General features: G+C 37.7%; 1 protein-coding gene across 1 annotated transcript; it reads left to right on the forward strand.

Moving 5' to 3' along the window:
• Nucleotides 1-21404: 21404 nt before the first annotated feature.
• On the forward strand, nt 21405-23000 carry LOC108466207 (uncharacterized). The gene is made up of 3 exons (XM_017766555.2): nt 21405-21697; nt 21749-22015; nt 22172-23000. The coding sequence occupies exons 1-3, from the start codon at nt 21405-21407 to the stop codon at nt 22998-23000; spliced, it is 1389 nt and encodes a 462-aa protein (XP_017622044.2).
• The last annotated feature ends 851 nt before the right edge of the window (nt 23001-23851 follow it).

The raw sequence follows: 23851 nt of genomic DNA on the forward strand, positions 1-23851 counted from the left end.
TAAGTTAAAGTGCCTATTTGCTTTGATTAATTACATATGAAGTCCTTAAAATGGAATTTGACCATTGAACTAACGCATGGACGGTAATGGACATTAATTATATGGGTTTCTAATTAAATTTCAAAGGTTATTTTTGTAAATAGTGATTAATATATAATAAAATAAAGTAAAACAAAATGGCCATTATCATTCATCTTTTTTGTGGCCGAACGGAAGAAAGAAAGAAAACATTTGAAGGTTTTTAAGGTTCGGCCTTGCTCCAAGCTAAATTAAGGTATGGATTTTAGTTGGTTTTCGATAATTTTTACATTTTTGAGATCGTTGTTTCGTCTATTACCTAGCCCATGTTTCAATTTTCAGAATTTATGATGAAATTGAGATTTTCCATGGTTGATAATGTGATGAATTTGTTGTTTGATGATGAAAAATAAATCCTTGTTGATAGATTATTATGTTTAATTGAGTGATTTTTGATAAAAATGTGTATTAAGTACTAAATTTAGAAATTTGCAAATTGAGGGATCAAAATGTGTAATAAATTGAATTAATGGGCCACTAGGGACCCAAGGTGAATTCGGCCTAACATGGGCATAGTGAAATTTTGATTATTTTGTGTTGTTTTGAAATAGGGATTAAATTGTGAAAATGTGACATGTTAGAGGCTAAAATGCAAAATGCCCAAATTATGTAATTTTGGATGAAATTGAATGAATATGTTATTAAACAAGCCACATTTGTATTGAATTAGATCAAGAAAATATGAAATCGGATTTGGATCGGGGAAAATAGAAAATTGACGAATAATCATCCGGTACGTTCGTGTCCGTACGAGGTAAGTTCACAAGTAAATAAATGTTGTTAAATTGAAATGTAACTGTATTATATGTGCCAAATTAATTTGTATTTATATGTATACGGCCGAATGGAATTAAGCATTTGATGACTTATTTTAAGTATGAGTTAATTTAATTATGCAGTTGAAAGTCCCAATCAAACTTTAAGAATTGTACAGAATATTGGTGTCATAACATGTAAGCTTCCGAGATGTGAGATATCGTGTAAGACCTTGTCTGGGACAATGGCAACGATATATGATTTCGTGTAAAACCACGTTTGGGACGTTGGCATCGATTTGAGATTTACGTGTAAGACCATGTTTGGGACATTGGCATTATATTTAATTTCATGTAAGACCCTGTCTGGGCAATGACATCGATATATGATTACATGTAAGACAATGTCTGGGACGTTAGCATTGTTCGAGTTTCCAGAGCTATCCGAGTATCCTTATTGATTCTAAACGATTCAATGGGCGTTCCGAGAAATAAATGAGTATATGAATGTGCATCCGATTCAGGTATGTTGCAATGTATATGGAATTAAGCAATGAAAGTGAGTATGATTATGATCTATGTGAAAATGAGATGTGGTTAATAGAAAGTGAGCTATAATCAAATGAATTATATGAGAAACGTGAAATGGTAATTGTGTTTTGCCATATATGATTCTGGTACGTGTGAATTGTATATGAAGTTCAGAAATGGAAGGTGAATATGTTTTTAATGACGATATGTAAAATATATTATCATGAATGTAAGAAATGTATGCAAATGAATGTGTGTTATATGTGCTCGTTATATGACCTTGTGGTTTTATGATTCGAACATGAGATATATGAAACAAGAAATATGGTTTTGAGATATACTATTTTGATTTGAAAATTGGATATGAAATAGATATTGAGACGATGGTGTTATGATGTATGGTTCATATATATATAAGTTAGCTAGTGAAGCATGACATGTTTTGGTTGGTTATGTGATGAATATGTGCAAACTTGATTTATATAATTGAGCTAACGGTTATTACTCAAATTTGAAAGCATAGTTTATATGTTCATGGATACATAAGATAAGTGAAATTTCTTAAGGTAGTGATATGTATTATATGAGAAAAGTGATTGCATATGTGTATGAAATTAACTAAATTTGGCCTATTTGGGTTGAATGATATATGTTCTAGTGATGAATTATTTGCTTTTGGCCTACTAAGCTATCAAAGCTTACTCTGTGTATTTTTTTCTGTGCTTATAAATTTTCGGAGACTTGCTCGAGTTGGAAGTCATGGGAGACCTCATCATACTATCTAGTATTTGTTTTGGTAAATAAATGCTTGAGATTTGGTTATGTGGCATGTATATGCTAGTTTTGATATATTTGGTTTCAAAATTTGTATGTGTATAGCCAAGCGAAAATGGCTTGATCATGATGCTAATGTTGGTATTTATATTTGGTCTTGATGTTAGTTATATGATTCAGCAATGAGGAATGGTAAGTAGGATGTATATTCGGCTTATCAGTAGCCCATTTTGGAGGCATGAAAAATGGTATAATTTGGCTTAGTAATATGGTAAAATGGCGATTATATTTTGGGTATGTTTGATGGTCATTTGAATAACTATAATTGATATATTATTTTGATGTTAAGTTATGAGATAGCATATTTAGCTGAAAAGATTGAGTGATGGTAATGTGGTTAATGATTCAGTTATATTATAATGTTGGTATGTGTTTATATTTACTATGTAATGACTATGCTAAGCTATGTGAATTTGGGTATTTGGTGTGGTTTATTATTAATCTATATTTTGATGCAAAATTTGTTTATGTATTGGTTTGGAAATGACAATTGATGATTCATTATATTCGGCTGATGATAGTTAAATAAAATCTATGCTTTTGTCATGAATTTTGGGTGTTCGACCAGTAATGGTCAAATTGCTTATATAATATTTGATTAAAAAATGTGTGATATATATGTGGTAATAAATTCAGCTTTGGTATGTGGTCCATGTGTGTGGTTGAATATGACATGGTTATAGATGTTATTGAGTTTGCGAATTAGGTATAGTATGACTGGACAATTGTGTTTAAAAATGGTTAAATTTGATTTGGTAAAATGTGCAAAAAGGTTATAAGGTTAATATGGTACGTTTTGGTAATTGTATTTAAAAATGGCTTTTGATTTTAGGGTGTTATGCGCATGGTATGACAATGTTAAAAGTTTAGTTAGTTACAATATAAAGTTACTTTAGATTATATGTACAAATGATTATTAAGCCGTGATGACATGGTCAAATTGGTTTAACATGCATATGTATAATGTAATGACTTGACATTTATGAATGAGTGGTGAAATGCTATTTGAGCTTAAGAGTTATGAGAAATATGCTTTTGTCTGATAATGCCTCGTAACCTTAATCCGGCGACAGATTTAGGTTAGGTGTTTTACACGATTGACCTACTAACTGACAAAGACCTATTGAACCAAGCTAAAAAACCTAGTTGAATAAGTTAAATCAGTTTCTCTTTTTTTTTAAATATATATTTTTATTTTTATGAATATTTTAATAATTTATTTGAGCGAACTAGACAAACCGGTCAAGCTGAGAAATTGTGGCTTGACTTGTTCTACCACTGGTCTAGTTCTTAAAATCTTGATCAAAATCATGAAGCCCAAAATACTCACACTTGTATAAAAAGCCTAAAATGAGAGAAAGAAGAAAGAAAAAAATGGATTGTAGACACTCAATTTTGCCCGAGCCCAGAAATAAGTCCAAAAACAAAAATAATAAACCCCCAAAAAAACGAAGTCCAAGTTCAGTCCAGAATTACAAATATAATTTGGCTCGACCGGAATGGCCCATTATGTAACATCCCGAAATAGGGCCTAAACGGAATAGTGGTTGCAAAACCACAAATCTGAGGTAGAAAATTTTATTTTATTATTATTTTGAGGCTCATTATATGATTGCATGATTGTGTGAAAATTTCGTGATGAAATTCTATGCATAAAGTGCTTAAGTTGAGATTAGGGACTAAATCGAATAATTTACAAAACTTGCATTCTAGAAGTTTTTAGTATGAAATTGCTTTAGAATATTAATTAGGTGGGTTTAAATAAAATTTGACCAATTTCTAAGTTCATGGACAAAATAGGACATGGATGGAATTTTTGAAAGTTTAATAAGGAAGGGCATTTTGGTCATTTGGATAATAAATGAAATAAAAAGGGAAAAATAACACAAAATTCATCATCTTCTTCATTAGCACGAAATTTCAAGGGTTCTCCATAGCTGGGTTTGTTTCAAGCTTTCAAGCTCCATAGTAAGTGATTCCAAGCCCCGTTTTTAATGTTCTTTACGTTTTCGGAGTCCCAGTAGCTCGATAAAGCTTATGCTAGCAATAATTTAAGTTAGGGTTCATATTTGGAAAAATACCCATAGGTGAAAAGTGTTTATTTTGATGTTTTATGATAAAATATTAGGTCTTAGATTATGTTAGACAACTTGTGCTACTCGGTTTTAGGTAAAAACGAGTAAAAGGGCTTAATCGGTAAAAATACCTAATAGTCATAAGTGCATGTTAGAGTGTGAATTTGATGCTGCCATAGAAGGGAAAAATGATCAGCATGTTATAAAACATAAGAATAAGGGATAAAGTTTAATTCCCGAGCCTAGGGGCAAAAATGTAATTTTGCAAAGTTTGAGTAAAGGACTGTTTTGATAAATGTGAATATTAAATAAGTTAAATTTGCTATTATAGATCAAGAAGAATGAAATTCGGGAGTAGATAGGGGAAAAGAAAAAGTAAAGGACTAAATTGTAAAGTTTAGTCACATTTTGTATCGAGGTAAGTTTACAGTAAATAAATGCAATATTCTTTTATTTTACATTATTATTGTCAATTTCCAGCATTTATATACTTATTTTTTTGAGAATATTTAAAGTCGAATTAAAGGCGTAGTGACAGAGAAAAAACATTAGGAAGCCCCGTTTGAACCTTAGGAATGTTAGGAAATTGGGGTTGACAGGACAGGACAGGACAGGACAGAAATGAGCCATGTAAGTCCATATCAGATATATGGCTTTGGAGACAGGAATGAGCCATGTAAGCCCATATTAGATATATATATATATATATATATATATATATATGGCATTGGAGGCAGGAATAATTCATGTAAGTCCATGTCGAAGACATGGCATTGGCAGGATATTGATAGACAGGAACGACCCTAGTATCCTTAGTATTCCGAGTGGTTCAATGGGTCATTGTACACGTTAAATTACAGTGAATTATCAGCAAAAAGGGAAGGTAGATTATATTTATGAATAGTGAAAGGTCAGGTAAGAAAGAAGGTAAGTTAGTAAAGAAGAAGGTAGAAAATGAGAATGTAAAGAAAGTTTATGAGGCTAGGTGACATTATGTATATTTATTCATTATGATGAATGTTGTAATTTATTTGCTTGTAAGCTTACTAAGCCTAGTGCTTACTCTCTTTATTTTCTTTTTCTTATAGTTTTTATCAAGCCACTCGGGGATCGAAGGAAACGTCAAAAACCGATCACACTATCAAAGAAATCACATTGGTATAGTTAGACGTTTCGTTTTGTGTATGGTGTAACGCCCCAATTTTTGGGAATTCTGTGAGTGTTGGCAAAATTTCATACTTTGATTTTGTCATTTGTGAGTGTAATTATGAAATAGGACCTATGTGAAAATTTCTGAAAATGCTCTAGGCTAAATTGTAATGGCCAAATAAATAGGAGTGCAAAATAGGAGGATTTGCATGTCAAACCTTCCATTTTACATGTAGTGGCCAGCCATCATGTTGGTGGTAGACAATATGTGCACTTGATATTAATAATTTATGGTACAAATTGATAAAAATTGATAATGGGTTAGGAAAATGTTCCATGATGGGCATGATAAGCATTATGGGCATTTTTTTATTGGAATTATGGCATGAGTATGGCACAAATATTAGTATATCATTTATGTTTCATAAAATGTTGAGTGATAAGAATAACAAAAGGAAGTAAAGGAAGGTTTTTGTTAATTCTTTGTTCTTCATAGCCGAATTTGAAAGAGAGCAAATAGGGGAGGAAACCCTTGAATATTCGGTCACTAGGAGGAGGAAAATTGAAGGTAAGTTCTTGGTACTTTGCTTCTATTTTGATGTTCATGGGTTCTTCTTGATTCTACCTTAACTCTTGAAGCATATTTTGGTTTTTGGTTGTGTTGTAAGCATTTGGTCATGAATTAAAATGAAGGAAATGGTTGTTGTTTCATGTTCTTTTGATGAAAAATGGAAGATAGGTGAAGTTGAGCCAAACAAATGAGCATGCATGTGCCTTAGATGCTAAGGGGAAAAATCGGCTAACATGTTGTGCTTTAAAATGATGAAATGGAGATTATACTTAAGTAAACTCATAGATATATGATGATTGATTGGTGATATACATGTTTAAATAACATGCATGCAAGTTATGTGTGAAAGAGTGATTTGGTAATAAATCTGCTTGGGACAGCAGCAGTAACGTGAATTTGGAAAATCACCATAAATTGTGGGAGATGAGTTAGAAGGTGAATAAATTATGTAATTAAAGCTTAATGAGTCTAGTTTCAAATGAAATAAACAAGAACATATTTTGAATTCTGTACAATGAGAAATTTGATTCCTAAAGAAGAGTGGTCAGATTAGTCAAACAGTGAAACATGGAAAAATTTGAGAAAAAATCTGGTATTGATTGGCTAAACCAAAAATTCTGAAAATTTTATGGATAGAAGATATCTGAGTATATGTTCAGAGAAAATTAACGGAACTTGATTTGGAGTTTCGTAGCTCCAGTTATAAATGATTTAGTGACTGTTGCTCAGGAAGACAGCTTGCAGTGAAATTTTGATTATGTGGTAAACATTGACAAAAATTTGTTAATGAGTTGCTTATTGATTTCTTATAAGCTTACTATGATCTGATTCTGTATGATGTATGCCATGATTGTATATCTGTTGCATGGGGACATGGGTTATATTATGGAGGAAGCGTCCTGGTGGCTATGCCACAATTATCTGATCCGGTGGCTCGCCACATATATTCTGCTCCGTGGCTATGCCACGATTATCTGATCTGGTGGCTCTGCCACATATATCTGTTCTAGTGGCTCTGCCACAATTATCTGTATCTAGTGACTCTGTCACAATTATCTGTATCTGGCAGCCATGCTGTAAAATTTCTGTGGTGTGTAGCGGTTGGATGGGTCGAGTAGTCTCCCCACATGGTGTAAGGCTGGTACGGGGGTGTTATGGATGGATCTGGGTTGGGTTTTTTCATAAACATGTAATATCTGTTCTGATCTGTTATGGCCTATGGGCTTTATTCTGAATTTCTGTTCTGGGCTAAGGCCAACTTATTCTGTTTCTGTGGTTTGAGCTGATATAGGCTATGGTTGGGTTAATTTATACACTGAGTTTCCCAAAACTCACCCCTTTTATTTTCATCCACGCAGGTAATCCCCAACCATAGTGGGTTTGGAGCTATGAGGGAATTCGGAGTGGCCACCCGTTCTGAAAGTTTGATTTTCTTCTGGTGAACTGGATATCCTTTTATTTACGTTTGAGGTTTTGGGTTTTTAAATGTAATAAGGCCGCTTAATTATTTTTGATGGTTTTAATATGTGTTACTAAGATAAGTATTACTTATTTTAACTGTTGAAATTGGAAAGCTTTAGGGCGCGTTTTCAAAAACAACAATTGATTTCAAAATACCACGACAACAAGCAAAGCTTCCGCAATAAAAGTATTTTCCAAAATTAATCACTTTTCCTAAAAAGGACTTAATCGAATTGGTTTCCTAGAAATATACATGACGTTAAGGTGTGGCAATGGCGGTATGCATGTCAGGATTGGATCCGAAGGAGCTTGGTATTTAGCAATCCGATGGACTCACCTCCTCTTTTCGGTTTCATACCGTGCACGACTTCCATTCACTTTAACCTATAATGAAATTATCTTTTAAAACACTAAGTAGGTTTTCTGGATCAACAATATAAAATGTTTTGAACGCTTTGATGTGGCATGTCAGATCCGGCCATAATGTCTGGGCCGGGTTTGGGGTGTTACATTTATTGGTATCAGAGCCTAGGTTGTAACAACTCGGCTGTGGAATGGGTTTACAAAAAAAACAAAGATTTTCAAAAACAAAAAAATTTTATAAAGATTGCGAAAAACGCGATTTTCAAAATTTAGATCTTTAGAAGGTGGCATTCCGAATCTCCGGGCCAAGCCTGTAAGTATTACTCTTTTCTGAATATTTTTCTGAAATATCTGTCTATACTGAAATCCTGCTAGGAGACTCTAGATAGGATGATACTGAAACCATAGGAAAAGTTGATAAGAGATTGAAACTGTAGCTAGACTTCTATTCCGCGAAAACAAACTCTGAATTACTATCTGATTCATAAAACATCTATAATAAAAACTGGAATATTGAATTAATACATAAAAATTTGTAAACAGATAATACAATATGAGTACAAGGGGCCGTGGACGGAGCCGAGGAAGTGCTAGAGCGAGATCTTCGTTTTTGAGACATATACCGACGGTGGATGCACCAGTACCACCGGAAACAGAGGTAGAGTCTCATGACCGCGGTGCCGGGGATGATGCCCTGTCACAGGAAATGCTTCGTGTTCTAGAAAGGGTTGTCGGGGCAAGTACGGGCAATGGAGTTTGGGGATCTATTTCTGAACGACTTCGGGCTAACGGAGCGCAGATCTTTAGGGGCGTGTCTGGTATAGCCCCGAATGTGGCAGAATATTGGTTGGAGGCCACAGAACAGATTATGGATGACTTGGACTGCTCTGTGAAGCAGAAGCTGAAGGGAGCCGTATCGTTGTTGCGGGACAAGGCCTACCAGTGGTGGCTCACTACGAGAGAAGGGACCCCAGCTAATAGGGTAACTTGGGAACTGTTTAAGACGGCCTTTAAAGGGAAGTATGTTGGGGCGAGTTATGTGGACGCCCGCAGAAAGGAATTCTTGAATTTGGTACAAGGAGGTAAAACAATTGCTGAGTACGAGGCCGAGTTTCTGAGGCTGAGCCGGTATGCCGTGGGCATAGTCGCTACGGAATATGAACGAAGTGTGTGCTTCGAGGATGGTCTTAGAGATGACCTTAGGGTGTTGATTGCTCCGCAGAGGGAGAGGGACTTTGCGGTTTTGGTGGAGAAGGCTAAGATAGATAAAGAGGTAAAGCGTGCTGAAAAGCAGAATTGGAAGAAGGATCGGAACCGTTTCCAGAGGGATTCAGGACCCTCAGGTGGTGCTAATAGGAATGTTAAGAGAGCAAGAGTGGAGGAACCCTTTTAGCAGTGCCAATGAATGTTGTTAGACCACAAATCTGTGGAGACTGTGGTAAGGTACATTTGGGCTAGTGAAGGAAACGTTCCGGTGCTTGTTTTCGATGCGAATCTATGGAGAATAGAGTTAAGGACTATTCTCAGAGAGCTGATCAGATTCAAGTTGCTCAACCCGTAAGAGGTGGACCACAACCACCGAGAGGACGTGGACAAGGTAGGGGAGGAAATGGAAATGGTCGAGGACGAGGGGCACCTGGTAAGGTTGCTGGAAATGCTGAAGCTTGACAGACAGCATTGGTGTATGCAGCTCGCCGCCGAGAAGAGGGCGATGCACCTGACATCATAACTGGTACGTTTTTGGTTTTTAGCATGCCGTATACTGCTTTAGTAGATGTTGGATCTACTCATTCCTATGTTGCATGTGCCATATCTGGGTCGTTGGGTGTGCACTCTGAGGAGATTGTGAATGGGGTATCTGTACTAAGTCCTTTGGGTCACTCTTGCTTAGGGTAGACAAATCAGATAGGATGTACCCTTAGAAACTCAAGGTAAGATTTTCCCTGGAGATCTAATGGAGTTATCATTCGGAGAGTTTGATCTCATTTTGGGAATGGACTGGCTTGTTAAGCATAAGGGGACCCTAGATTGTGCTGCTAAATGAATGGTGTTAAGGACCACAAAGGATGAGGAGGTTATGGTGATAGGTGAGCGAAGGGATTATTTGTCTAATGTGGTGTCAGCTTTAAGAGCCGAAAAGTGGATTCGGAAAGGTTGTGAGGTCTATTTGGCATTTGTAAGTCAGTCAGAAGAGGAGGGACTGACAGTGGATAAGGTTAGGACTGTAAAGGAGTTCCAAGATGTTTTTCCGGAGGAGCTTCCATGATTGCCTCCGAACCGAGAAGTTGAGTTTAGAATAGATTTGTTGCCTGGAATGGCGCCCGTGTCCATCGCATCGTATAGGATGGCACCGAAGGAGTTAGTGGAGTTAAAGGCCCAAATTCAAGAGTTGTTGGATAGGGGCTTCATTAGGCCAAGCGTGTCTCTATGGGGAGCACCGGTGCTATTCGTGAAAAAGAAGGATGGTACGATGTGGATGTGCATTGATTATCACCAATTGAACAAACTGACGATTAAGAATAAGTATCCACTGCCAAGGATTGACGATTTGTTCGACCAGCTTAGAGGAGCTTCTGTATTTTCCAATATCGACCTTCGATATGGATATCATCAGTTAAGGGTCAAGGAGGCAGATATCCATAAGATGACATTCAGGACTCGGTATGGTCATTACGAGTTTCTGGTTATGCCATTTGGACTGACGAATGCTCCTGTAGCGTTTATGGATCTAATGAATCGTGTGTTCCAACCATGTTTGGATTAGTTCGTAATCGTCTTTATTGACGATATCCTGGTATATTCTAAAACTGAAGTTAAACATGATGAGTATCTCTGTATAGTGCTGCAAGTGTTAAGGGAGAAGGAACTCTTTCTGAAGTTCAGCAAGTATGAATTTTGGTTGAGGGAGGCAACCTTCTTAGGACATGTGGTCTCTACTGAGGGGATTAAGGTGGACCCTCGAAAAATTGAAGCAATTTTGGAGTGGAAGCCGCCTAGGTCAGTGTCGAAAATATGGAGTTTCCTAGGGCTGGCAGGATACTACAGAAGGTTTGTGGAAGGTTTTTCTGTTATGGCAGCACCCCTGACAAAACTCATAAGGAAAGGAGTACCGCTTGTATGGACCGAGAAGCGCAGGAAGTTTTGAGAAGTTGAAGAAAGTTCGATCAAGCACCTGTGTTAATTCAGCCGAAGTCTGGGAAGGATTTTAGTGTGTACAGTGACGCATCACACGTGGGTTTGGGCTGCGTGTTAATACAAGAGGGTAAGGTGGTTGCCTATGCATCACGACCGCTTAAGCCTCATGAGGGGAACTATCCGACTCATGATTTAGAGTTGGCAGCAGTGATATTTGCACTTACGATTTGGAGATATTACTTGTACGGAGAAAGGTGTATTATATACACTGACCATAAGAGTCTTATGTATTTGTTGAATCAGAAGGAGCTGAACCTTAGGCAAAGGAGATGGATTAAGTTACTTAAGGATTATGACTGTTCGATCAAGTATCACCCAGGCAAGGCTAATGTGGTAGCCGATGCTCTAAGTCGTAGAGTCAGATGTCGATCCGAGAGTAATGTTTGCTCGTCTGAGTCAGATGATGATGGAAGTCTGCTGGTGAAGTTGCAAGTGAGGCCAACCTGGGTGGATCAGATTAAGGAAAAGTAGTTGAACGATGAGTCTTTGGTCGCTCGTTTCCAACAAGTTAAGGAAGGGGAAACTTCTAAGTTTGGGTTAAATAGCGAAGGAGTTCTGTGTTTCCGAGGAAGAATTTATGTTCTGAAGGACTCTGATTTGAGGCAGACAATATTGAACGAAGCTCATGGAGGACTTTATACCATGCATCCTGGAGGGAACAAGTTGTATCACGACTTGCGAGAATTGTACTGGTGACCTGGACTTAAACGAGAAGTAACGGAGTTTGTAGGGAAATGTTTGACATGCCAGCAAGTGAAAGTCGAGCATCAATTACCTTCTCGGATGCTTGCGACCAAGGAAGATACCACTTTGGAAGTGGGAGAGGGTAACCATGGACTTTGTGAGTGGTCGCCCTTGGCACCATCGAAGAAAGACTCGGTGTGGGTGATTATGGATAGGTTGACCAAATTAGCCCATTTCATACCTGTTCATACTGAGTTTTCACTTCAAAAGTTAGCCAAGTTGTATGTGGCAGAGATTGTGTGACTTCATGAAGTCTCAGTTTCAATTATTTCTAATCGGGATCCTAGATTTACATCTCGGTTTTGGCAAAAGTTGCATGAGGCATTGGGGACGTGATTGAATTTTAGTACGGCTTTCCATCCCCAAACTGATAGTCAATCGGAAAGGGTTATTCAGATTCTGGAGGACATGTTGAGGGGATGCGTGATTGACTTTCGAGGTAGTTGGGAGGATTACTTGCTGTTGGCAGAATTTGCATACAATAACAGTTACCAGGCGAGTATTCAAATGGCACCGTATGAAGCACTGTATGGACGAAGGTGCCGTACACCTAGTTGTTGGACTAAACTAAGAGAGCGACAAGTTCTTGGACCAGAGTTGGTAGCTGATACTGAGGATAAGGTCAGAATAATTAGGGACTGGTTAAGAGAAGCATCTGATAGGCAAAAGTCGTATGTAGATTTGAAGCGTAAGGAGATTGAGTACTCAGTAGGTGATATGGTCTTCTTAAAGGTTTCTCCTTGGAAGAAGATATTAAGGTTTGGTAATAAGGGCAAGTTGAGTTTGCGGTTCATTGGGCCTTATCGGGTTTTGAAGCGAGTAGGCCCAATGGCTTATCAATTGGAATTGCCTCCAGAGTTAGATAGGATTCACGATGTTTTTCACGTCTCCATGTTAAGGCGTTATCGTTCTGACCCTGCTCATGTCATGCTAGTTGCATAAATTGAAGTTCAGACTGATTTGACCTTTGAGGAAGAGCCTGTGCAAATATTGGCTCGAGATGTTAAAGTTCTCAGAAAGAAATCTATCCCGTTAGTGAAAGTGCTTTGGCGTAATCATGGCAGAGAGGAAGCCACTTGGGAGCCAGAAGAGGCGATGCAACAGCAATACCCTCATTTCTTTGGATCAGGTAAATTTCGAGGACAAAATTTCTTTAAGGAGGGTAGAGTTGTAACGCCCCAATTTTTGGGAATTCTGTGGGTGTTGGCAAAATTTCATGCTTTGATTTTGTCACTTGTGAGTGTAATTATGAAATAGGACCTATGTGAAAATTTCTGAAAATGCTCTAGGCTAAATTGTAATGGCCAAATAAATAGGAGTGCAAAATAGGAGGATTTGCATGTCAAACCTTCCATTTTACATGTAGTGGCCAGCCATCATGTTGGTGGTAGACAATATGTGCACTTGATATTAATAATTTATGGTACAAATTGATAAAAATTGATAATGGGTTAGGAAAATGTTCCATGATGGGCATGATAAGCATTATGGGCATTTTTTTATTGGAATTATGGCATGAGTATGGCACAAATATTAGTATATCATTTATGTGTCATAAAATGTTGAGTGATAAGAATAACAAAAGGAAGTAAAGGAAGGTTTTTGTTAATTCTTTGTTCTTCATAGCCAAATTTGAAAGAGAGCAAATAGGGGAGGAAACCCTTGAATATTCGGTCACTAGAAGGAGGAAAATTGACGGTAAGTTCTTGGTACTTTACTTCTATTTTGATGTTCATGGGTTCTTCTTGATTCTGCCTTAACTTTTGAAGCATATTTTGGTTTTTGGTTGTGTTGTGAGCATTTGGTCATGAATTAAAATGAAGGAAATGGTTGTTGTTTCATGTTCTTTTGATGAAAAATGGAAGATAGGTGAAGTTGAGCCAAACAAATGAGCATGCATGTGCCTTAGATGCTAAGGGGAAAAATCGGCTAACATGTTGTGCTTTAAAATGATGAAATGGAGATTATACTTAAGTAAACTCATAGATATGTGATGATTGATTGGTGATATACATGTTTAAATAACATGCATGCAAGTTCTATGTGAAAGAGTGATTTGGTAATAAATCTGCTTGGGACAGCAGCAGTAACGTGAATTTGGAAAATCACCATAAATTGTGAGAGATGAGTTAGAAGGTGAATAAATTATGTAATTAAAGCTCAATGAGTCTAGTTTCAAATGAAATAAACGAGAACTTATTTTGAATTCTGTAGAATGAGAAATTTGATTCGTAAAGAAGAGTGGTCAGATTAGTCAAACAGTGAAACATAGGGAACTTTGAGAAAAAATCTACTATTGATTGGCTAAACCAAAAATTATGAAAATTTTAGATAGAAGATATGTGAGTCTATTTTCAGAGAAAATTAACGGAACTTGATTTGGAGTTTCGTAGCTCCAGTTATAAATGATTTAGTGACTGTTGCTCAGGAAGACAACTTACAGTGAAATTTTGATTATGTGGTAAACATTGACAAAAATTTGTTAATGAGTTGCTTATTGATTTCTTATAAGCATACTATGATCTGTAGGTGTGGAAGTCGAATATTTATATATATTATATTTTGAAAGTGATGCTTGAATAGTTGGATAATGACTAGTTTAAAATTGTTGAATTTAAGCTCAAGAGCAATAGGGTTTTAAGCATGGATGGCCTAATATGGTAAGGGGTTAATATGTAATTCATGTTAGAATAGTTAGATTAACGTGTTATTAATCCAATTGTAGGCAGTTCGTGTGTGGATCTCGTCAGTATATCATCGCAAACAGGTGTGTAACTAACACCCTCTTATAAACTAGATCGGCAAAAACTGAAAAGCCGATATTTTGAGATTAATAGTTTGATGTATATGGTAAATTAAACTGATAAGATTGCAGAGTGCGTGATTTCGTGCATTTCGATGTTTTTGGGCTTAATGGGCCAAAAACGGGGCAATGGGCTAACGGGCCCAAATCGGTAAGAAAACACGGTAAGTGTTTCTGATCGTACGTAAATGGCTATGTTATGTATGAAAACCTTAAGAATAGTGAAATTACTTGAACGCCGCTATGTATGGAAAATTACTGTTATACCCCTAGGTGCAAAATTACCGTTATACCCCTAGGGTTACTTTTGACTGAAAATCATGATGATCTGATTCTGTATGATGTATGCCATGATTGTATATCTGTTGCATGGGGACATGGGTTATATTATGGAGGAAGCGTCCTGGTGGCTATGCCACAATTATCTGATCTGGTGGCTCTACCACATATATCTATTCTGGTGGCTATGCCACGATTATCTGATCTGGTGGCTCTGCCACATATATCTGTTCTGGTGGCTCTACCAAAATTATCTGTATCTGGTGACTCTGTCACAATTATCTGTATCTGGTGACTCTTTCACATTATTTGTATCTAGCAGCCATGCTGTAAAATTTTTGTGGTGTATAGCGGTTGGATGGGTCGAGTAGTCTCCCCACATGGTGTAAGGCTGGTACGGGGGTGTTATGGATGGATCTGGGTTGGGTTTTTTCATAAACATGTAATATTTGTTCTGATCTGTTATGGCCTATGGGCTTTATTTTGAATTTCTGTTCTGGGCTAAGGCCAACTTATTCTGTTTCTGTGGTTTGAGCTGATATAGGCTATGGTTGGGTTAATTTACACACTGAGTTTCCCCAAACTCACCCCTTTTATTTTCATCCACGCAGGTAATCCCCAACCATAGTGGGTTTGGAGCTGTGTGGGAATTCGAAGTGGCCACCCTTTCTGAAAGTTTGATTTTCTTCTGGTGAACTGGATATCCTTTTATTTACGTTTGAGGTTTTGGGTTTTTAAATGTAATAAGGGCGCTTAATTATTTTTTATGGTTTTAATATGTGTTACTAAGATAAGTATTACTTATTTTAACTATTGAAATTGGAAAGCTTTAGGGCGCGTTTTCAAAAACAACAATTGATTTCAAAATACCACGACAACAAGCAAAGCTTCCGCAATGAAAGTATTTTCCAAAATTAATCACTTTTCCTAAAAAGGACTTAATCAAATCGGTTTCCTAGAAATATACATGACATTAAGGTGTGGCAATGGCGGTATGCATGTCTAGGATTGGATCCGAAGGGAGCTTGGTACTTAAGCAGTCCGATGGACTCACCTTCTCTTTTCCGGTTTCCTACCTGGTGCACAGCTTCCATTCACTTTAACCTATAATGAAATTATCTTTTAAAACACTAAGTAAGTTTTTCTGGATCAACAATATAAAATTTTTTGAATGCTTCGATGTGGCATGTCGGATCCGGCCATAATGTCTGGGCCGGGTTTGGAGTGTTACATATGGCATGTATAGGAACTTGGTTTCTTTTGATATGATATGATCAATGAATGATGTGTAAATACTTGCTAGTGATTAGCTAATAGAATGGCTGATGATATACATGGTTAATAATATGTATGATTAAGAAGTAACTATCACATGAAAACTAAGAAAAATGTGAAAGTAACTTAAAAATAGATTCAAGTATCAAAAATAACATGATTTTGAAAAATCACAAGAAATTGTAGAGACATGGGTTGATGGTGAATAATATATGAAATTAAAGCTCATTGTGTCTATTTTCATATGGAATAAGCAAAACAGGAAAGGTTTTGTATTTTATAAGATATCTGAGTTTTGGTGAAATAGGGCCAGAGCGATTTCTGGATCCCCTATTCCAACTTTGGAAATTCACCATAAATTTTAAAAAATAATTAGGTGGTGTACTTTATATGGTTAGAATCCTTATTGAATCTAGTTTTAATAGAAACAAACAGTATAGTCATATGATTTTTTTTTACAGTCGAATTCTGAAATAGGGGTAACTTTAACTAATAAACTTTTCTAATTGGCTAAGTCAAAAATTATAGAAAATATTTAGTAGATATATATATGAGTATTGTTTCAGGAAAAATTTACGGATCTTAATTTCGAATTTTGAAACTCGAGAAATGAATTTTTAAGCAACCATGACACAGAAAAACAGTTTATTCCAAAAATTAAAATAACTGGTTTAGAGTTGTTTAAAAGGTAAGATAAGTTTAGTAACACCTCAAGCTTGACTCCGGTGACGGTTTCGGGCATGGGGGCGTTACACATTACTTGAAAAGATTTAAGGCTCATCTACAAGTTTGACTCATATGGAAATATAATCTTCAATGATATGCAATCTTAGATGTGATATGGAATCTTTGATATGATACAATCTTAGATATGATTGCAATCTTAGATATGATATACAATCTTAGAAGATATGATTTTGTAATCTTGGAGATTTAATTTGTAGATATCCTTTAATCTTAACCGTTGATGTAATTAATCTGTACCGTTGGATTTGGGGAGGCTCAACTATAAATAGAGGCCTCTCCCCTCATTGTAAAAACTTGACTACACTTGAGTTTTGAAAAGCAATAAGAATTCTTGAGAGCATTCACTCAAATTTCTCTCCCTCTTGCGTTCTTATTTTCTACGGTTTGTTCTTATTTATTCTTTGTTCATCTTCATTTTCAACCTTTTTTATTTAATCCCTATCTCCTTGATTTTTAATTCTCTTTTATATTTTATTAGTATTATATCAAATTATTTTTTATTAAATTCTATATTATTCATTGTTTTAAAAATATATTTCATTTAATTGAAAAGTTTTTTTCTTAAATAAGGCAATGTTTGGTGTTTAGAAACTCGGAAAATAGTGCCCTAACATGCTGGGTTGCGATTTTTTCGTTTGACTAAATAAACAAATATCCTTTTAATAAATTTTCAAAATCATGAGATAATTTTTGTTACGAGGATTTAAAACATCATGTCCTAACATGCTGGATGTGATGTTTGTATACTTTCGGAACAAAGGAATCTCAAGTTTCAACTTTAAATTGTTCAAGTTTTAAAATCTTTTTAAATTTTCGACATTAGGACAATAAATAATCAATTCGGTACCAATTTTGGGCGTTACGAGGGTGCTAATCCTTCCTTGTACGTAACCGACTCCCTAACCTATTTTCTTGAATTTCGTAGGTCAAAATGTTTTATAAAGGTGATCCAATCACACCTAAAAAGGTTGGTGGCGACTCCCATTTTCAGTTTTCAAAAAGTCAAACCCCGTTTTTCAAACCCCTTTAAAAAAATGGTTTCGACAGCTTGGCGACTCCACTGGGACCCACTTGAGAGAGTCTAGCCAAAAAATTGAGTATTTTTGTCTTAATGTCAGAAGTTTGGAACACTTAAATCTTTTTACATGTGTTTGCTGCATATATTTGTTACTTTATTGCTATACATTGCATTTGCATGACCGTTGTGGTCATACCCTTAAGTGGGAGTGAGAAGCTACGCTTTCGTAAGGTTTTCACCTTCGCATGAGCTAGTGGATTGCTTTCGGGATACTCTACCTATGTCTTCGTGAGATTTTCATCTCCGCATGGCCATAGGGAAAAGTGTCCCCCTGAACTGAACTTGGTCTATATGAGCCTATAGTGGGTGAGGACCGAGGAATCTGCTGGTTCAGGTACCTTCGCTTTAGAACTAAAACTCATATAGTGAACTTTTAAGTGCTTATCTTAAGGATAATAGTGATAACCTTTAGAAAATTGCCCTTATAAGGATTTGTTTATCATTTTCATATATATATGATACTGACTTACTGTTTCTATTTTGTTGTTATTGCATGTCATTTCGCATTTAAAGGTATTGATTCAAGGCTCGATTTTTAGATTAGAAAGTTTTGTAATGAGGAATGAATACCTTAATAAAGTGGAGGACAATGCTTCCGTCTATACCTGGTCAGAGAAAACCCAATTAGAGAAAGGAGATAGTGTCACCGAGGGGTATACGTCAGAGTTACGGGACTCCGCTCGTGTTAATTCGACGCAGAATGAGTTGCAGGAGCTGAAAAACATTTGGGCCCAGTGGGATGATGATGCTAAGCAGCTTTTCTATCAGAGTTATGGAGATCTTCCATGTTTACTAGACGTCAAGGTAGATAGACACTTGTTTCGAGCTATGGTACAGTTTTGGAACTCTGCTTATAGTTGCTTTACATTTGGTGATGTTGATCTTGTACCTACTTTAAAGGAGTATACGACTTTACTGCATTGTTCAAGGATTCATGGTTACAAGGCTTATGTTAGGCCTGCTAGCCTTCCAACTTTTGCGAAGAAATTTGTGATGATTACTGGGATGAATGAGCAGTGAGCTGTAGCTCGTGTGCAGCAAAAGGGTGATAGTAAGTGCATTCCGTGGGCCGTTTTGAGGGATTTGATATTGACGCATCCAAATGTGAAGAAAAAGATTGATGTCCTGGCTTTGAGCATTTATGGCATGGTGATCTTCCTAAAGGAGTTGGGGCACATAGATGAGTCGGTAGCAGATTTGTTTGATCGACTTAGTAAATAGAATACGCCTGTGCCTGCGATCCTAGCTGAGACGATAAGATCCTTGAGCGCATGTCGAAGAGCTGGTGAAGGAAGATTAATTGGATGTGCACAATTGCTGTTAGTTTGGTTTTATTGTCACTTCTAGAAGCTCGATAGGGTTCCTTGCCGAGTTTTCTTTGAGGGTTATTCTCCCTTAAAGGAAGCAGTGGACATACCTAGGAGAGATGACATTTCGGAGGAGAGATGGTTAGACATTCTTCAGAATCTTCGAGAGGAAGATGTTATGTGGAAGGCTCCTTGGTTGGTTCCTAGTGAAGTCCTTTACCGATACGGCAGTTTTGATTGGGTCCCTTTGCCAGGAATTTGGGGAGTTGTTGGATATACACCGTTGCTTGTTTTAAGGCAATATCAAGCGAGGCAGTTCATACCGGCTACACAGGGTCTAGCTCAGAGTGATTTCTTTTGCAAAGGAGATCACTATAAAAAGAGGATGCGAGAGATTTCTGAGGCTTGGAAGAAGCCTTTCTGTATGAAGATCTTGACTGAAGGTTCGACGTCAACCCTCGAGTATAAGGGCTGGTTTAGTAAGAGATTCAACGATAATATCCCTAGGCCGATTTTGGGAGAGACTCGATCATTAGAGGAGAACTTGCGAGTGATCCCATCGGAGTTGGAGGTCATGAAGCAAGAGTTCAAGAGAAAGAATTCAGAGCTAGAAAAGAGGAATGAGAAGCTCGAAGAGGAGAAAATGTGCTTAAGTCTCGATGTTGACATTCAAAAGATGGAAGTCGAGAAGATGAAAAAGGAAAAGAGAAAGGTCGAGAAAGATCGAGATGACCTAAAGATGCATTATAAGAAGGCCCAGGTAACATTGAAAAGGGTTGGATTAGAGAGGTCTTCAGAGCAGTGGCAGCAAGAGATTCAAGAGGAGCAAGCCAAGGCCGAGTATTGGGAGAAGAAGTTTCAAGAGATGCAGTCGCGTAATCAGGCCCTAGAGAAGGAACATCAAGGGTTAAAAGTTAAGGTGACAGAGCTTGGACGATCCCTTCATCATTACCAAAGTCGTAACTCTGCAATCGAGTTAAAGACAAGCTTGGATAAGATTGAGAAAATGAAGTACAACATTGGAGAGTTAGAAGCGAGATTATAGGGTCATGAGTTACTGGATCGAAAGCGCTTTCAGCAAGAGAAGAACAGTGGAAGGGAGAACTTCATCATCTTCAGAGTTAAGTGGGAGATAGGGATCATGTCATGGGAGAGGCCTTAATTCAGATTCGAGAGGTCGCTGAACATTTGTAGGAGTTGGAAACACAAGCTAAAACGCTGGGTATGATGTATGAGTCATCGTCAGACAAAGGACGAGAGTTAGCATTGTTATTAGATAGGGTTAAAACTCTAGGCCTACGAGCAAAAGTGTATTTGTAATCCGTTTTATGAAAAGATTTTTGTTCCTTAAATAACGTTTTCTAAAATAAAACTGAGTCAGAATCGACATCTTTTTCCATTCATGTATTTGCATTTCATTACATCATATGCATTCAAGTTTATAGAAAGACCCTAATTAGTTAAAATTATTAGGGAGAAAGAGAGTAAGAAAAAGAAAATCTGGAAGCAACACATCCTTACGATACACGCGCTAAGTCAAAGAATATGGATCAAAGATTTGAGCAGCTGCAAAAGGACATGCAAGACCAGTTGCAAGAGCAATTGGCAAAAATGCAAAATGATATGAGGGAGCATATGCTGGAAGCTCAAAAGAACATGATGGCTGAGATGGCTCAACTACTAAGGGCGACTGATAAGAGAAAGGCTCCCATGGCAATTGCTGGAGAAGTGAATGAGGGTCCTCCTCCTGGTTTCACTCCACCTCACATACGAACTCAACCTGAGGCATATCCTCGTGGGCCGTCTGTCACAGTAAGGCCTCAACAGGGTCAAGTTGATACTGGGATCCCTATAAATTTCCCAACTGGCTCGGGATTCAATTTAGGCGATAACCCTACCAATCCTCTCATTCCTTATTTGGATATAGCTGAAAAGGAAGATTTGAGAGTTGAGGCTGCAAAACAGTTGGAAGAACGTTGCCGATGGCTGGAAGAGAAATTTAAGGCCTTAGAAAGTGTTGAAGGGCATCAGGGAGTTGATGCCAAAGATCTAAGCTTAGTCCCAGATTTGGTTCTTCCTCACAAATTCAAGATGCCAGAGTTTGAAAAATAAAATGGGCTACTTGCCCAGTGGCTCACGTTACGATGTTCTGTAGAAGAATGACCGAGTACGTAAACAATGATCAGCTGTTGATCCATTGTTCCCAAGATAATTTAGTAGGAGCGGCAGCCAGGTGGTACAATCAGTTGAGCCGGGCTAGAATAAGTTCATGGAAGGATCTTACACAAGCCTTCATGCAGCAGTACAATCATGTAACTGATATGACCCCTGATAGGATCACCTTGCAAAACATGGAAAAGAAGCCTAATGAAAATTTCAGGCAATACGAACAGAGATGGAGAGGGGTGGCTATGCAGGTTCAACCACCACTGTTGGAGAAAGAAACCACCATGTTGTTTATCAACACTTTGAAGGCTCCATTCATTACTCACATGATTGGAAGCACTACCAAAAGTTTTGCAGACATAGTCATGGCAGGAGAAATGATTGAGAATGCCATAAAGGGTGGAAAAATTGAGGGGGAAGTAGCCAAAAGATCGGCCCCAAGAAGAAAAGACAATGAGGTGAACAACACAAGTAGCTTCAATTCAAAGGCAGTCACAGTTAGTCAGCCCAAAACAGCTACGGGTGGGCAGCAAAGTACTCAAAGACAGGAATCAAGATCAAGACAGAATTCAGGGAGGATACAATTCACGCCAATCCCTGTGACGTATCGTGAGCTTTATCAAAGCTTATACGATGCACACACCATTGCTCCATTTCACTTGAAACCGCTACAGCCACCATACCCCAAGTGGTATGATGCAAATGCTAAATGCGAATATCATGCGGGAATACTGGGGCATTCAATTGAAAATTGCACTAGATTCAGGAAGGCCGTGGAGAGGTTTATCAAGATGGGGGTTGTGAGATTTGACAGTACCTCTAACGTTGAAAATTGGTTACCAGATCATGGCAATCAAGGAGTGAATGCCATTGATGAAACTAGGGAAGGAATAATCATGGAAAATGTTGCTGAGGTGAGAATGCCTTTGAGGGTAATTTGGAAAGAGATGGTGAAGAGAGGGATGATAACCTCTGAGAAAGAAAAAGAAGAAATGAGGAACTACTGTGAGTTCCATGGAAAAGAGGGTCATGAGACCCAAAATTCTAAAGAATTCAAAGCCTTGGTGCAAGGCTTCATTGATAATAAAGAGCTGCAAGTTTTTGAAGGTAGCTCTTATAAAAGAGAAATAAATGCGTTGGAAGATAAACAACAAGAAATCAGCCGGCCAAGAATTATTATTTCCTTGCCAGGAAATAATGAAGTGGTGGCGCAAACTAGGCCCAAGGTCGTAATCCATAAACCTGTATCTTTTCCTTATAAGGATAACAAAAGGGTACCATGGAGTTATGACTGCCATGTGTCGTTACTGGAGAAAGGAGATGTAGCCAATGCGTCCAATGATGTACAAATTGAGGGTTCCCATACACGGAGTGGGAAGTGGTATGATACGTTAGGTGTCAGAGATGAGTCCACAAAAACAAGGAATGCTAGTGTAGAGAAGGGAAAAGAGGTTAAAATGCCCGTCAAAGAGTCGGTAAAAGAGGAGGAGGCTAAGGAATTTCTAAAGTTCCTCAAACATAGTGAGTATAGTGTGGTCGAAAGCCATGCAAAACAACCGCTCAGATATCAAGATTGGCTCTACTTCTGAGTTCTGAGGTGCATAGGGAAGCATTGATGAAGGTGCTTAACGAGACATATGTCACCCATGACATATCTGTTAACAAGCTGGACCGGTTGGTGAATAATATTAGCGCGGACAATTTCATCTACTTCAATGATGATGAAATCCCACCTGGGGGCATAGGATCAACCAAGGCCTTGCACATCACTACTCGGTGCAAGGGATACACGCTTCCAAGTGTACTCATTGATAACGGGTCAGCTTTGAATGTCCTTCCATTATCTACATTGAATAGATTACCTATTGATAGTTCGCATATGAAAACATGTTGCAATGTGGTAAGGGCCTTCGATGGAACTGAGAGAAAAGTGATGGGACGAATAGACATCCCTTTGGAAATTGGGCCAAATACATATGAAGTTGATTTCTTGGTAATGGATATCAAGCCCTCCTATAATTGTTTATTGGGGAGGCCATGGATACACTCGGCAGGAGCGGTGCCTTCCTCATTGTACCAAAAATTGAAGTTAGTGACAGATGGACGGTTAATAACCATCAATGTGGAGGAGGATATTATAGCAGTAGTCACTAGCAAGGCCCCTTATGTCGAGGCAAATGAAGAATCTATTGAGTGTTCCTTTCACTCTTTAGAGTTTGTAAATGCCACCTTCATTTTAGAAGGAAGTGAGTTACCGGTGCCAAGGATGGCAAAAGCTACAAGGATGGCTCTACAAATGATGACATGAAGGGGAGCCTTACCAGGAAGAGGATTAGGAAGGTATCTGGAAGGAGGGATTCAGATCCCAAAGATGATTGAGAAAAAGGACCGCTTTGGTTTGGGTTTCAAACCAGACTATAAGCAAAGGAGGAAGGACATT

This window comes from Gossypium arboreum, chromosome 2, assembly GCF_025698485.1.
Source record: "Gossypium arboreum isolate Shixiya-1 chromosome 2, ASM2569848v2, whole genome shotgun sequence".
Classification (NCBI taxonomy): Eukaryota; Viridiplantae; Streptophyta; class Magnoliopsida; order Malvales; family Malvaceae; genus Gossypium; species Gossypium arboreum.